This window comes from Fistularia commersonii, chromosome 4 (assembly GCF_037954325.1).
Source record: "Fistularia commersonii isolate RoL2024-O1a breed Wild chromosome 4, RoL_Fcom_v1.0, whole genome shotgun sequence".
Classification (NCBI taxonomy): Eukaryota; Metazoa; Chordata; class Actinopteri; order Syngnathiformes; family Fistulariidae; genus Fistularia; species Fistularia commersonii.
In genome coordinates, this window is record NC_141287.1 from 16,044,541 (window position 1) to 16,062,115 (window position 17,575).

Here is a 17,575-nt window from a genome sequence, read left to right on the forward strand (position 1 = left end):
AGGCAGAAATCGGTTACTCTGGAACTTTCATTAAGACAAAACACTGAGACGTGACCCCCCAGGTATAATAGAGCCCTTTTTTCTTTTTTGAAATGTTAAGACGTTTATTTAGTTTTTGTTTAACATCCCCGGCGGGTCCCCGCCGCCGCCGCCCGTCGTCTCGGCCGCCCGCCGACTGGGCCGGCCCACGATGACGTCACCGGGTGGTAAATAGGCCGGGCCGAGACCTAATCGGCCTTTTCGCATCCCGTTAGTTGTCGGGCGGCCTGCTCTTCTCCTGTCCCCTGGAAGACTCCACTTGGAAACCGGCAAAATGATCATCTACAGGGACTGCGTGTCATGTAAGGGCCCCGCAGCACGCCGCAGTCGCCGGATCGGCCGCGGCGGCGATGTCGCGGTAAACGTTACGGCACTTTTTAAAAGCTGCCTGCTAGCTAACTCGTGCTCCGGCTAGCTTCAGACGCTAACGTCCGCGGTAGCTTTCCGTTTTATTGCCAGACTGCGAGCTACTCACATTTACACCGATTACTTAAGTACATTTTGGACGAGTAAGCGTTAACTTGGCTATTTTAAATGACGTGGTTCGTGGCAAAGTATCGAGCTGTGTATCATTTAGCGGAGTTCTTGTCGCTTTCTGCCATTTTATGTGCGGGACCGGCCTCGGTGGCATATTTGTAGCATTAGCTTGGTAAAAGTGCGGCGTCTCCGAAAGACGATCCGTTTAAAACCTGAAACCGGTCGCAGTGTGCTTAAATCCGTTTTTATTAATTCTAAAAAAGGGCCTGGAGAGTTACATATCGGTCAGGGACTCTAATCGAATGTACCGTGAGTTACATGTCGGTCAGGAACTATAACCAAATTTACCCTTGTTCTCCCCAGCCGACGAGCTGTTCACGGATGCCTTCAAAATCAAGGAACTGCCCAACGGAATCTTCCTGGAAGTGGAAGGAAAGGTGAGTCACATTTGGGTGTGTGTGTGAATGAATTCTGATAGTTTGATCAGCTTGTTGAAGGTCGACTTAAACTCGAAATTAAGCCACCATATGTATTTAAGTTCACAAACCTGGGCACCTCTGGAACCCTCACAACTCAGAAACAGAGATCGCCGTTCAGTTTATACTATCGATGACTTAGTTCCTCCGTTGTGTCCAACATGCTAACCAAAAGTACTTCTTTCTTTAATAAAAAAAATTGAACTTATTGGTCAACAGAGTCCGTGTCACTAACTGCTGTACCAGCACATCATATAAATTACTGGAACAGTGTTGATCCATGTACAAGCGGGCAATACTCTCGGAACAACAAGAATCCCTGTGAGATTCTTTGGAATTTTTTCTCCAATTTCAAGATGCAGAGACCACTGGTCGCTGATCCATTGCTGTTTGCTCCCTTTTGTGTTTAGCTGGTCACCAGGGCAGAGGGGGATTTGGACAACCGCTTGTTTGGGGGCAATGCCTCTGCCGAAGAACCGGAAGAGAGTCCTGAGGCCTCCCAGTCGTCTGGCATTGACATTGTGCTTAACCACAGCCTTGTACTGGTGGAGTATCCCAAGAAGAAGTATATTGTATACCTCAAGGAATACATGAAAGCGTGAGTACTTTTTTTACGCTTTGTGTTAAACATGGATTAATTTTAACATTTAAATTGTTAAAATCGGGACAAGGACAGTAAAATACCCCTTTTCATCTATGTGATATGCACAATGTTTCTTTTAATAATTCTCATTTGTATTTAAATGTGAATATTATGTAACCCATGCTCTGCCCTCCATCTACTATTTTGAGATATAAAGACAGTTTTGTAGGTTGTGATGCCAGGGGTTGCAATTGGCCTTTTGAATGTAAATTTGGTCAGATTCAGTCACGTCCTTCCCAAAACTGACACGCATCAGTACCCTGTGATTCAAGACACTCTTAGCTCAGATTTTCACGCACCTTAACTGACTGTCCAGTTACATTACGACATCAACCTCTAACTAAATCCTCCTCTGGCATCAACAGAGTGAAGACCAGGCTCATGGAGACCAACCCCGGCCGAGTGGACGAGTTCATGAAATGTGCTGACACTGAAGTCAAAAAGGTCCTCGCGGATTTCGCGAGCTACGACGTACGTCTGCAGTCACACAACATATAGAATCATGACACCCCACTTTTTCATGGTTTGGAGGTGTGAGAGGAGCCTTCATTCTGGGATGGGCAATTTCTATGGTGATGCTAGGATGTAACTTTCACCCCCATTCTTCAGACTGTTCTCACACAGGTGTAGAAGTCAAGACAAAGTATAAATTAAACATGACTTGTTTGAAATCACTTTGTGTCATGGAATGGAATTAGGTCCAATTTCACAAAGCAGTCTATCTCTTTGAAGGAGTCCACTTGATTTCGGTGTTTAAAACAAAGATTAACAAGTTAAAATTTAAAATGTTTTGGGTTAACGCTGTCAATGTATCCACTTCTCAGCTATACTCCGGGCCAAGCCTGAACCCCAACGGCATGTTGGGCCTGTTGAATTATCGTGAGGACGGCGTCACTCCCTACTTTCTCTTCTTCAAAGATGGTCTTATCATCGAGAAATGTGTAAGTAAAGCACGTTTTAGATGAAGAGAGGATAGTCGAGGTCTGTTGTTGAGTTTGTCATTTAATGTTTGCATAAGTGAAGCTGGCACGCGATGTGGTTACGTTTGTCTGCTGGTGGAATCCTGTTGAAACTGGTAGAACAGGGACTTTTGACACCCTGAACAGAAGTGTCCCGTGGAGCTTGCAACTTTCCTCCATTGCTTCTCTTTGAGAAAGGGCATTCGAGAGTGAAGACCTCTTCGTTCAGTCGTCCACTGTGTTGCCAGCTGTATGTGAACATGTTTGTGGTTGAAGATCTAATGCTGCATCCTCTTGTCTTGCAGTAACCATCTGGAACTACATCTGCTTTTTAATGGCTGCTGCTTCCTACATGACCTGAAGAACAGACTGTAGAACTCCCTGTTTGCATCATGCCTGAAACAAACTATTTGCTCCACACAGACATTATGGTCTGCAGCACTTCACCCAGGATGACTCTTAAAATGATCTACCACCGAATAGTTTGGAATCTTTGTTTTGCCTTTTTGTCTCAGGTTTACCCCTCTTGGTTTTGCAGAAATGTGCAAGTTGAACTGAGTCCCCCAGAAAACTGATCGGTCTGCCCTTTTGAGAAGCATTTTAATGAGGATCCGCAGCCCACTCGACATCCCATCGGATTGTTCGGGTTGATTTGAATGCATTTCCATCTCCAGGTTTCATTTGAAAATAAAATCTAGAACCAACGCTTTATGTGCCTTTTCTTTCTCCCGCTATATTGAAAGAGCTCTGGGGTCGGAGTGAAATCAGCCCGGAAGCTCCCTGAATTAGGACTTTTGTCTCAGAGTCGGCATTTAAATCCCAATACGTGACTCGGAATTGCTATTTGTACTAGAGTAGACTTTGACATTAACCATCTCTTTCAGTTGTCATAGCAACTTCATTGCAAGTTACCAGTTTGATGCTTGGTCATGTGATCCTGTTATCAGAACTCAGGGGAGAACATGACACTAGAACCCCTTCAATCTCTTACTGGCTAAGCTGATGTCAGTTTCAATCTCTGGCCTGCTTTTTTGGTGCTCTGATGCACAAATATAGCAGATTATATCCAGGGCAAGAATGATAAAATGTAAGTTTATGGCTCTAAAGACAACTGTTATTGTGGATTAGCTAAAGATTTCAACAAATCCCCATGATTGACTCATTCCTGATTCCCTCCATCAGAGCCACCTCAAACCCTACCTATACAGGTCCTTCTCAAAAAATACCATATTGTGATAAAGTTCACAATTTTCCATAATGTAATGATAAAAATTAAACTTCCATATATTTTAGATTCATTGCACACCAACTGAAATATTTCAGGTCTTTTGTTTTAATACTGATGATTTTGGCATACAGCTTATGAACACCACAAATTCCTATCTCAAAAAAATTGCATATCATGAAAAGGTACTCGAAATGAGCTATTAACCTAATCATCTGAATCAACGAATTGACTAAACACCTGCACAATATTTCTGAGGCTATTAAGAACTCCCAGCCAGGTTATACTCAAAACTGCAATTATGGGTAAGACTGCTGACGAGAAGGCGTCATTGAAACCCTCAAGCAAGAGGGGGGCAAGACACAGAAAGAAATCTGAACAAATAGGCTGCTCCCAGAGTGCTTATCAAGCCGTCTCTGTGGGACGTCTGTGGGAAGGAAAAAGTTGCAGAAAACGCTGCACAACCAGAAGGGGTTATCGGACCCTGAGGAAGATTGTGGAGAAGGGCCGATTCCAGACCTTGGGGGAGCTGTGAAAGCAGTGGAGTCTGGAGTAGAAACATCCAGAGCCACCGTGCACAGGCCTGTGCAGGAAATGGGCTACAGGTACCGCATTCCCAAGTTAAGCCACTTTTGAATTAGAAACAGTGGCAGCCTGTTTGACTGTTGCTCAGTGGTCCAAAGTACTTTTTTCGGATGAAAGCAAATTTTGCCTGTCATTCGAAAATCAAGGTGCCAAGAGTCTGGAGGAACACTGGTGAGAAGGAAATGCCAAAATGCCCGAAGTCCAGTGTCAAGTACCCACAGTCAGTGATGGTCTGGGGTGCCATGACAGCTGCTGGTGTTGGTCCACTGTGTTTCATCAAGGGCAAGTCAATGCAGCTAGTAATCAGGAGATTTATGAGCACTTCATGCTTCCATCTGCTGATGAGCTTTATGGAGATGAAGATTTCATTTTTCAGCACGACAGTGCCAAAACCACTGGTAAATGGTTTACTGACCATGGTATTACTGTGCTCAACCGGCCTGCCAACTCTCCTGACCTGAACCCCGTCGAGAATCTGTGGGATATTTTGATGGGGAAGCTGAGAGACACCAGACCCAACACTGTGGATGAGCCTAAGGTCGCTATCGAAGCATCCTGGGCCTCCATAACACCTCAGCAGTGCCACCAGCCGATTGCCTTCATGCCACGCCGCATTGTAGCAGTCATTTCTGCAAAAGGATTCCCGACCAAGTATTGAGTGCATAACTGAACATAATTATTTGAAGGTTGACTTTTTTTATAATAAAAACACTTTTTTTAGTGGTCGGATGACATATGCTAATTTTTTTGCGATAGGGATTTTTGTTTTTTCTTTACTTTTTTGCCAAAATCATCAATATTAAAACAATAAAAGATTTGAACTACTTCAGTTGTTTGTAATGAATCTAAAATATGTTTAATTTTTATCATTACATTGTGGAAAATAATTAACTTTATCACAATATGCTAATTTTTTGAGAGGGACCTGTAACTTGAAATGTAAACAGTTGAGTTCACACAATGTAGTCCACCTTCCACGTTGAACATCTTACAGCACACCTCACCCCTGTCTCAGAGCTAGTCATGTCCTGCACCTCTCTTGACATCCATGTTTGTCTGGAAGCTACACTTGGACTAATCCTGAAACTTTTTAAGTAATGTTAGATTTTTATCAAATAGAATTGTAACCCATGTTTTTAACATCCATCCCATTAAGTTTGTTTCTCACTTCCCCTTTTTAAACAAATCTACCCGTAAAAGATGTGGTTTTTGCTTTGATGTAATGTTCAGGTGTTTCCACCATCTTCCCCTCCAGTCAGTCACCTCGGCATGATTCAAAAGTTTCAAATGCTGCACTATTTTATGCCTGACTGGCCTGCATTGATTTCAGATGTGCCTCCAACTGTAACTGATATAGCCTGTCCATCTTGGAGCAGCTCTTGGCCAGCTTCAGTCTGGAAAGATGCCTGGCTGAGTTGCAGCTGCTGATAAATACTTTCTCCAGGTTCAGCAAATGTCCATTTTAAACCAGTGGCTTGATGAAAAGAAAAACTGAAACATTTTTCTTTTACTTCTTTGAAAATTATTTTTATTGCACGGCCTTGACTGACGTCTTTTTTGTAACATCGAAAAAAAAAACCTCACCTGTAGGTTTTCCACATTTGAACATCAAGATGTGGATCGTAATGACTCAAGCTAAAGTCAACACAAAAGTAGAAAAAAGTTCAGGTGGCTAATTCCTCTTCATTCATGGGTCTCGGAGGATAAATATATTTGGATTCAAGTTGTGACTCAGTACATTTCCAAGGGATTACATTGGCACATCTAGATAAACAGGTCAGATGAGTAATAGAATGGTGACACATATGAACTATGCAGTGTGCATATCCTCCTCCTCTTCCTGCTGCTCCTCCTCAGGTGACTGGTAGTGTCGGTATTCCGGTTTCAGCTCCCAGGTGCTCTTGTGAGCACCTTTGCTGTTGTATGTCCCGATTTCCCTCATAATCTCCTTCAGGTAGGTCTGTGGGAGGTAGAAAATACATAGGATTAAATGAATCACAAGGACATCGGTCTGTCCTTCAGTCGAGAAGGGGGAACACCTCAGGACGCTCACTTGTCAACATATAAGGTCTTATCATGGATAAGGTCATATAAGGAGTTCGGAAGAATCACCAGTGTTTACGTGAACGGGACGTATGGAAATACAAAATCACTCACAGACATTAATTTCATCTTATCCTTCCAGAGCTGATGGACAGCCAGCATTGACGAAAACACATTTCTTACATATACAAGTAAAAACATACATTATACACATACATATAAATACATACATTCATACACAATTGAATACATATATACATTCATACCTGTGACATACATATATGCAGGCATACAAATGTATATACACATATATACTCACAGATACATTCATTACACTTGTACATACAGTCATACATATGCAAACATACATTAATAAATATATATATACATATATATTTACAGCTACAAATACACAAACATATACATACATACATTGACCTGAATATATATATATAAATTCATAGATGCATACAGTCTATAGATGCATAGACTATACGAAAATTTATAAACGTACATCCACTTGTTTACATATATATATTGATGTATGCGTTATTGTATGATTTATGGGAATTATTTATATTAACAAAGTGTATACATACAAATACATATAAACATAAATACATATACACAAAAACATATATACACACACATATTTATATGCAGATATGCACTTATACAGTACACTCATCCGTGAATGCGTGTATGTATACACACACACACAAATATACATACACACATATGTATGTACGTATATACATGCAGATAATGATAAACATATACACAGAAACATACATACACAAAAACATAGATGCACATATGCACACACATACATACACATTTTGATATACATACACACATACATATATACACACACAATTGTAAATATATATATATATTTATATTATACACATATATTTATACTATATATATATACACATTAATGCATAATTAAACACAAATATACACACAAATATTTACATACATATATACACACACATACACTTTGACATATACAGATATTTATACATATACATACACATATGTATTAATGTGTATATATAGACACACACACAAACGTATATATACACATACATATATACGCACGTATGTATGCATACACAAACAAAATTACATATTTATATACAAACACACAGACATATATGCATATATACATTCATACACATACATATATACACAAACATACAATTGTTCAAAGACACATATATAAGCAAAACTACATGTACACAGACTAATATATATATACATACTAACACATACTAACCTTAACCCTAACTCTACGCACACATATGTAAATACATACATATACACACAAACATATACACACATAAAGAAAAATACAAACAAATATAAGTACAAACATACATACGTGTAGACAAATACATATCCATACAGACACAGACAGATATACATGAATATATACATAGATGTATATATACACATACACGCATATATACAAACAGATATGTATATGCACATTTCTAAAGCAAGACACATAAACACACACACACATACACATATATACACACATGCGTTTTTGTAGACCTAGAAAAAGCATATGACAGGGTGCCAAGAGAGGAGCTCTGGTATTGTATGAGGAAGTCTGGAGTGGCAGAGAAGTATGTTAGACTGGTGCAGGACATGTATGCTAGCTGTGAGACACTGGTACGATGTGCTGTAGGGGTAACAGAGAAGTTCAAGGTGGAGGTGGGACTCCATCAGGGATCAGCTCTGAGCCCCTTCTTGTTTGCAATGGTGATGGACAGGCTGACAGATGAGGTTAGAAAGGAATCCCCATGGACCATGATGTTTGCGGATGACATTGTGATCTGTAGTGAGAGCAGGGAACAGGTAGAGGAAAATCTAGAGAGGTAGAGGTATGCTCTGGAAAGGAGAGGAATGAAAGTTAGTCACAGTAAGACAGAATAAATGTGTGTGAATGAGAGGAACCGGGGTGGAACGATGAGGCTACAGGGAGTGGAGATCAAGAAGCTGGAGGATTTCAGGTACTTAGGGTCAACAGTCCAGAGCTACGGAGAGTGTGAAAAAGAGGTGAAGAGACGGGTCCAAGCAGGTTGGAATGGGTGGAGAAAAGTGTCAGGGGTATTATGTGATAGAAGACTACCGGCCGGAATAAAAGGAAAGGTGTACAAGAAAGTGGTGAGACCAGCGATGATGTATGGACTAGAAACTATCACAATGACCAAAAGACAGCAGGCAGAACTAGAGGTTGCAGAGATGAAGATGTTGAGGTTCTCTTTGGGAGTGACCAGGAATGAGTCTATCAGAGGAACAGCACATGTTAGATGTTTTGGAGAGAAGGTCAGAGAAGCCAGACTGAGATGGTTCGGTCATGTACAGAGGAGGGATAGAGAATATATTGGTAGACGGATGCTGGAATTGGAGCTGCCATGTAAGAGGTTTCGAGGAAGACCAAAGAGAAGATTTATGGACGTAGTGAGAGAGGATATGAGGGTAGTTGGTGTGAGAGAGGAGGATACAGAGAATAGGGTTAGATGGAGTTGACTCATTGTGGTGACCCCTGATGGGAAAAGCTGAAAGAAGAAGATACACATATATACACACAAGTGTTCACGTACATATGTATCGTCACAAATACACACATGTATATATATACATACACATATGTACACACATATATGAACACACATACCTATAAACATTGACACATACATGTATATTTATACGCACACACACACAAATATATTTATATATACACATATTGATATATACATACAAATGAATACATTATTTATTCACATGTATACATACGTGTACACACATACATATACAAACATAACATAAACACACAAATACATACAAATATAAATACATAAACACTCAAAAATGTGTATACAAATTTCTAAATATATGTACGTATACACACACCGCAAACACATAAACATATATATGCACATATATACAAAAATATATTTACATATATATAAATACAACTGAACATATACACATATATACATATATATGTACACACATATACATATATATACACTCACATATATATGTAACTATATGCACACATATACAAATGAACACACACAAACATGTATATATACAAACATATATTCAAATATATACGTATATGTGTACACAATCATGTACATACACACATATATAGAAGTAATTATACACATATATACAAACATATTCATATACAAATACATATACACAAATATATGTATATATATGTATATGCACATATATATACCAACATATACATATATATATTTGCACATATATACATCCGTACACACACACATTCATAGATACGCACATATGTACAGATAAATACGTATATTTATATACACACAAACATATATACAAACACGTATTCACACACACACAAATACATATACAAACACATATATGTGTATGCATATATATTTATAAACATAAATATATATATATATATTTACACACATATATACATACACATATTTATAATGCATTTATAATACACATTTATAAACACATATATGTGTATACACACACATATATACATTTACATACATATATACATACACACAAATACACACATATACATACATATATACATACATATATTTATAATGCACACATATAAACACATACATGTGTATACACACATGTATACGTAAAAATAAACTCATATGAATACATATATAAACACATATTTATGTATGTATATACACACACACACTTATACACACACATATATAAACGTATATATACGCACGCATACATATGTACACACAACCATATATATACACACATGCATACATATACATAAATATAGACATTCATTGTTTACATACACAAATACTCGTATATATATTTACATATATATGTGTTTATATACATGTATATACGTGTGAGTATATATGTATATGTGTGTATATATACGTATACATATGTGTGTGTATATATATTTAAGTATATATGTGTGTATATATATATATATATATATATTATACAGGTGTATATATACATACACACACACATATACGAATATATATACACACACACATGCGTATTAATATATACACACATACATACATATATATACTTACGCATTTATTTCAATATATACAGACACAGACACACACACACGTATACATACACACAGATTATATATATATATATTTACATCTAAATACATAGGTGTACACACATGTATACAAATACATGTATATATGTGTGTATACATTTATACACACACATATACACACACCTGTATACACATATATATACATATACACAAATATATAAATAAAATAAATAAATACAAACACATTTATAACATATATAAACACATATATACACAAACATTTAAACGTATATATATATACATACAAACACATACATAAATGTATACATATTTACATATCTATATACATATACACAGACACACACACACTTACATGCCTATATACACTAACCCACACTTACATGCACATACATTCAAACATACTGTATAGAAACATACACACCTGTATAAATATATGTATATACACACGCACACATACACACATACACACATACACACACACACACACACACACATTTACATACATGTATCTAAATACATACACACAAACACATATATATATACGTATTTATATATGTACATACATATAGACACACATATACATGTTTCTATATATATACACACATTTATACACATACATATATTTCCACACACAAATATATGAATACATTTATATATCCACATATATTTATATATACAAACACACAGACATATAAATAAATAATTTTTACCTATTTGTACATACATACGTGTACACACATACATATACAAACATATATATATACATACTCAAATATATACAAATACATATATACATGCGTATACACATGCATAGATTTATATACATACACACAAGCGTATATATATATACACACGCACACACACACACACATATGTATACACACACACAGACAAATGTATATAAACATTTCTAAATATATACACATATACATACGTAGTATAAACATATACACACACCCACACACACAAACACACACTTACATGCACATATATTCACTCATACTGTATACAAACACACACACATATATATATATATATACATACACACCCATATACATATGTTTATACACACACACACAGATTAAATGTATGTATATATATATATATATATATACACACACATACACATATATACTAATACATACAAACACACACACATTAATGTACAAACATTTATACACACACATATATACACACGCACATATGCGTATTTATGCACACATACATTTACAGACATATATGTATATACGTACGCACAAATACACACATCTACATACACATGTATACACACAAAAACACACGCATATGTATACACACACACACACACACATTTATACACACACACATATATATTCTCAGATATATACGCACACATATACATATATTTCCAAACACAAATATGGATATATTTATATATACACAAATACACATATATTTATATATACACACATGCATACATTAGTTATACACATATATACATGCATACGTTTACACACATACAAACATATATATATATATACATACACACAAATATATATGAATACATATATATACACACACATGAATGTATATAAACATTTCTATTTATATACAAACATACATACGTAGATATATTAACATATACACACACCCACACAAACTCACACTTGCATACATACAAACACACACACTACATGCACACAGTCACACATAATGTATACAAAAACACACATATATACACACCAATATACATATATGTTAATACATACACACACTGATTTCATATATATATATACACACATACGCATATATATTTATACATATATACACACACGTACATACATATACACACACATATACATGTATATATATATATATATATATATATATATATATATATATATATATATATATATATACACACACACACAATTACATTTATACACACATATAAATATACATATTTATACACACACATTTACATACATATATGTAAATACGTACACACAAATACACATATACACACACAAAAACACACATATGTATACATATAAATGTGTGCATATATATTATACACACACATACATATATACACATACATTCATACATAAATATATATATATCCTTACACATTTATATACATATATAACACACACATGCATACATACATTCACACATACTGTATACAAACACACACACACACACACATACATACACACCCATATACATATATGCATAAACACACACATACACACACAGATTATATATACATATATATATATATATATATATATATATATAGAGAGAGAGAGAGAGAGAGATACACACACATACACAGAGACGTATATATACACACACACGGACACATTTATACGTATATATATATACATATATACCCACAAACATATATATACACATATATGTATAAATAGGTATATATATTATACACACACATATACATATATACACACACATATTTATGTTTATATATATATACACACACACATATAAACGTGTATATATATGTATATACAGACTCATATATATCTATATATACACAGACACATATATACACATATATTATTTATACACGTATATACATCCATACGTGTACACATATACAAACATATATATAAACATACACACACATATATACAATATATATATATATACTTGCATATATGCAGATATATGTAGACACACACACATATCTATACATATGTACACACACAAATGTCTTTACACATTTCTAAATATATTCACATATACATGCACACATACATACAGTACATATATACACATATGTGTATATATACACACACACACATAAATATATATACACACACACACATATATATATATATATAAATATTTACACATATACATATGTACAATATATGTACAATATACATATGTAAAACCACACATATATACATATATATATATAAACACATATATATACATATATATGTGTGTATTAAATAAACACACACATGTATATAAACATTTATATGTTTATGTGTATGTATATATATGTGTTTGTGTGTATATATATTATACAAAAACACACATATACACACACACATGCATACATATATATTTATATATCAGTGGCGGGCCGTGCATTTTACACCTAGGCCTTCATTGGTGCTCGGAATTAATCCACCCCAAAAAAATTAGTTTATGGCTAAAAAAAAAAAAGAAAAAAACTATGCAGAAATGCAGTAAAAAGAGGGGTGCATCACAGATAGATAACTCGTGCAGTGCTAAAATTCACCGGCGGGAGCGCATCATTCTTACACTGACACCCCCCGCACCTAATCAGCAAACAATTATATTCCTTTATATATTTTTATTTCATTGACATTACCTTGTAGAAATATTTTTTCACTTTGACATTAAAGAGTTTTTTCCAATAAGTTTTGTGTTAACAAAGCCAAATTTTATTGACCATGATTGATTTATGAAAGCACTAAAAGGGAAAAACATCCAAGGGGGTGAATACTTATGATAGACACTGTACATGTACATACACACCCATATACATATATACACACACAGATTTGAGAGAGAGAGAGAGCGCTAAAGAGATAGATAGATGGATGGATGATATATAGCATTTTCAACTTTTTTCTCCTCTTTTCATATGTACGGCTGGTGAGGAGAGGACCTTCTGCTTGGATCTGGCGGCTCTGGAACTTAAAGCGTCCAGACCTTTCGGACTCACCTGTTCAAACACTTCTCCAATTGACCACTGGGTGTCTATGTCGAGCTGATGGTCTCCCACCTCACTCCCCGATGGATGGGAGGTGTGTGATATGTTTGAGATTTTATTTTATTGCTATTATATATATATATATTTTACAATGGGCTTTCAGTGGCTTCGGTTCAGCTAATTTGAGTGTTAGCCAAGTGCTTGAGGAGAGGAATGATGGCGTGGAGTGTATTGCGTCGTTTGTCTCCCACTCAACCGATGGTTATGCAATCAGATGCAATCAGGGGGAGAGGAGGACCTCAAGGTCTCATCAGCACCTACACATGACTGTTCTCTGTGAGCTGGAACGAATCCACAGCTCTGTGTCGATGCATCCAGCATGGGTCTGTGTGTGTTCTGTGTGTGTGTTTGTGTATGTGAGTGTGTGTGTGTGTGTGAGAGAAAGTTGGCCCAAATTTCAGCCACAACAGATCGTGTGAACAGGCATGAACATCACACTGTGGGCGACTTGTTCAAATTTAACAAAGCAAGGTGGATAGTGGGCAGGTGGATTGTTTTTTTGTTTGTTTTTTTGGTCTTTCCAGCTATACTGCTGTGTGTGTATGTGTGTGTGTCTCACCACAGGTTGCTTGGTGATGTCTACCAGGTCCTTGATATTGTAGTACTGATGTTTCTCGAATGCAGAGAAGAGCATGTCCAACACCACCTGCCTCTCTGCCCTCACCATCTTCCCCTCCGACTTCTTCTTCTTCTCGTACTCCAACTGCAACCCACAATGGTTTAACTTCTGATTCTAATCAAGACCTGAACAAATCATCTAATCTAGTCTTAATGGTGCTTCTGCAGCTACACTGTTAAAATTTCGCTCATCCAATGTTCTGATGGTCCTTCACAGGTTTGAAACTTTCTAAACTACAGGACCAAAAAGATAGAAACTCTTGTCTTCATACTGAAACTGTGAGCCCATATATCATATTATAACAGAGAGAGAAGATTTGTGGATCATGAAGTTTCCATCTAAGATTTTATACTGCCAACTTGACGGCTCTGCTGCCCCCTTCCCCATCGTGACGCCAGTCAGTGCACGGTGGCTAACACACCCATGTCTCCATTACTGAAGAGAAAGGAGGAGAGCTGGTACTCACGTTGAAGTCGTGGTTGGCCACCGGCTTGAAGACCGTGGTGATGGCTCTGTCCAGCTGCTGGGACAGACGCTGGGGCTTGGTGGACTCTCTCAGCTGCATCCTGCCAGACGCAGAGACACAGAGTTAGAAACACACCATCCGCCCGGAACCCGCCTTGTTTTCGGTGGTCAAAGTTGATCTCTGCTGACAAACGTGCCTTTCGGCGTAACAGCTTCCTGTCAGAGCGCAGATGTTTCTCAGGGAACATGATTGAGGCTGACAGCCGGATGGAACAGGAGACTCATCTGTATGTCTAGTCAACTCACCTTCCGAGAGAAACCGGCTCAGGCTCTTCTGATGACCAGCTTACTGCCATGTTTCCAACTTGATTTTATGAAACACACTGCTCTAATTGGTCACCCCTCAACCTGGACCTTCCTGGACCTCACTTTGACATAATGCACGCAAGGGTTTCACTGCAAGTTTTTTTTAAGGATGAAATTTTAACAAAATAGCTGATTTAACACAGAGACAGCGTGACCGTTCCCACCAGAGTGTGCTTTGTCAGACTTGTAATGGCCAACGCAGAAATGGTCTGGCACTAATGCCAAGTGTTGTGCGTTGGCCTTGGGAAGCAATGCATCTGCCGCCCGATGCTGTTGCTATAGCGATATCATCCAACTGCTTGAAATAAGAGATTCCATTGGGAAGGAGACAGAATGAGAAGATTCAGTTAACATTATTGTAAGTTGTTCTGAGATGGAAAATGGAGAGTGTTCTTTGTTTAAATTAAACTTTTACCTACATGTGAATACTTCCAAAAGGATAAAGAGTTGATGGCTTGAATTGACGTCTCCTATTATTAAGGTAGGGACATTTTTGCGAATTATACCGACATCATTCAGTATTCTCTGGTTGAGCTTTTCGGCTGAGTGATTTTCAAAGTTCACTCACTTCTTCAGTTTCATGTAGTTGTCATTGACGACGGGCCTGCATTCAGCTCTGTGCACCACCATCCCCTCCAGACTGATGTCATCTACAACAGAAATGTTGACTCAATTATGATTCAGACACCACTGGTGAATAAACTTTTGTTGTTGTGCAATGGTTTTGTCTTGTCCTTTGTTTGACTGACCTCTAATATCACATGAAGCCAACCACAGAGTGATTTAAGAACCAATTCCTGCAAAGATCAAACTGTTTCAAGGATACTTTTTTTTCCCTGAAAGGCTGCTATTAAAGTATGTTGAATGTGCATTTGAATGAATAATAAACAATCACCAACATGACAAGGATATTACAGAGTTCCCTCTTCAGAAATACACAAAAACATTCTTTAGAGCACTAAAATTATTTAAAAATTAAGATATTCAAAACAACTACAACACCCAGTGTCCAAGCAAATTCTTTTTCTTTGTAAAATGTGTGTAATATGTACATGACTCTGTGGTTGGTTCAGATGAATATTAAAATGGCATTCATTCATAAAATCTCATGTAATGCAAACAGAAAAAAATGAAAAGGTTTTGTTTTAGAAAACATTATATATTAAAAATCAAATGGATTCAAAACAATCCAAGACTTTAAAAAACACTCCAAAACAAAGTGTGGAACTTATGGTGGAACTGAATCAAAATACAAAAATAAAGAAATCTTGTTTAAAAAAAAAAAAAAAACCTTTCTTGTCCTTCATGCTGCTGAGAACATTAAACAAAAAAGCACCCATGGGAGGACAATGCAGGTCAGAACAGGGAGTGGGCGTAGAGATACCCAGGTATCTACACCTCCATTTTGGCCGATTGATATTTTGGAATCGATACTTTAGGAGATATCGCGAGATCACTGTTCCAACATGAAACTTGCAAATTAGATCTCATCTCTAAGATTTTTATTCATTACGTAAGTGTTTGAAAACTAGCCCCAGCGAATTTTAGATGGACTTCTGTGCCATGTGACTATGGCAGCCAATCAGATGTCAGAGCTGAAGGCCCAAAGCGCAGTGTCTAAACTAGTACTCACCATACCGCACTTTTGTGATTTGATACCGATTCCTTTTTGAAGCATATTTAATAGATACCACATACTTTGGATTTATCTTTTCCCATCCAAAGATTACTGTTAAAGACAAACACATAAAAAATATAATTCATTTTCATAACTTTAATATGCAAAAGAATCAATTGCTAAATATATACACCACTTCGT

At 36.7% G+C, this 17,575-nt stretch overlaps 2 protein-coding genes across 2 annotated transcripts in view; one reads left to right on the forward strand and one right to left on the reverse strand.

Annotated features, from left to right (window-relative positions):
* The first annotated feature begins 190 nt into the window (after positions 1–190).
* tpt1 (tumor protein, translationally-controlled 1) lies at positions 191–3,298 on the forward strand. Its single transcript, XM_086145577.1, has 6 exons — positions 191–341; positions 880–953; positions 1,403–1,590; positions 2,001–2,106; positions 2,460–2,576; positions 2,900–3,298. The coding sequence occupies exons 1-6, from the start codon at positions 314–316 to the stop codon at positions 2,900–2,902; spliced, it is 516 nt and encodes a 171-aa protein (XP_086001703.1). The 5' UTR covers positions 191–313; the 3' UTR covers positions 2,903–3,298.
* Positions 3,299–5,950: 2,652 nt separating this feature from the next.
* Positions 5,951–17,575, reverse strand: part of LOC147234894 (general transcription factor IIF subunit 2-like) — a 43,661-nt gene continuing 32,036 nt past the window's right edge. Inside the window, exons 5-8 of the mRNA XM_086145579.1 lie at positions 16,325–16,406; positions 15,392–15,491; positions 14,866–15,009; positions 5,951–6,364 (exon numbers count right to left, since the gene is read on the reverse strand). Coding sequence (XP_086001705.1) covers positions 6,215–6,364; positions 14,866–15,009; positions 15,392–15,491; positions 16,325–16,406 — 476 coding nt within the window. The 3' untranslated portion in view covers positions 5,951–6,214. The remainder of the gene's footprint in view (positions 6,365–14,865; positions 15,010–15,391; positions 15,492–16,324; positions 16,407–17,575) is intronic.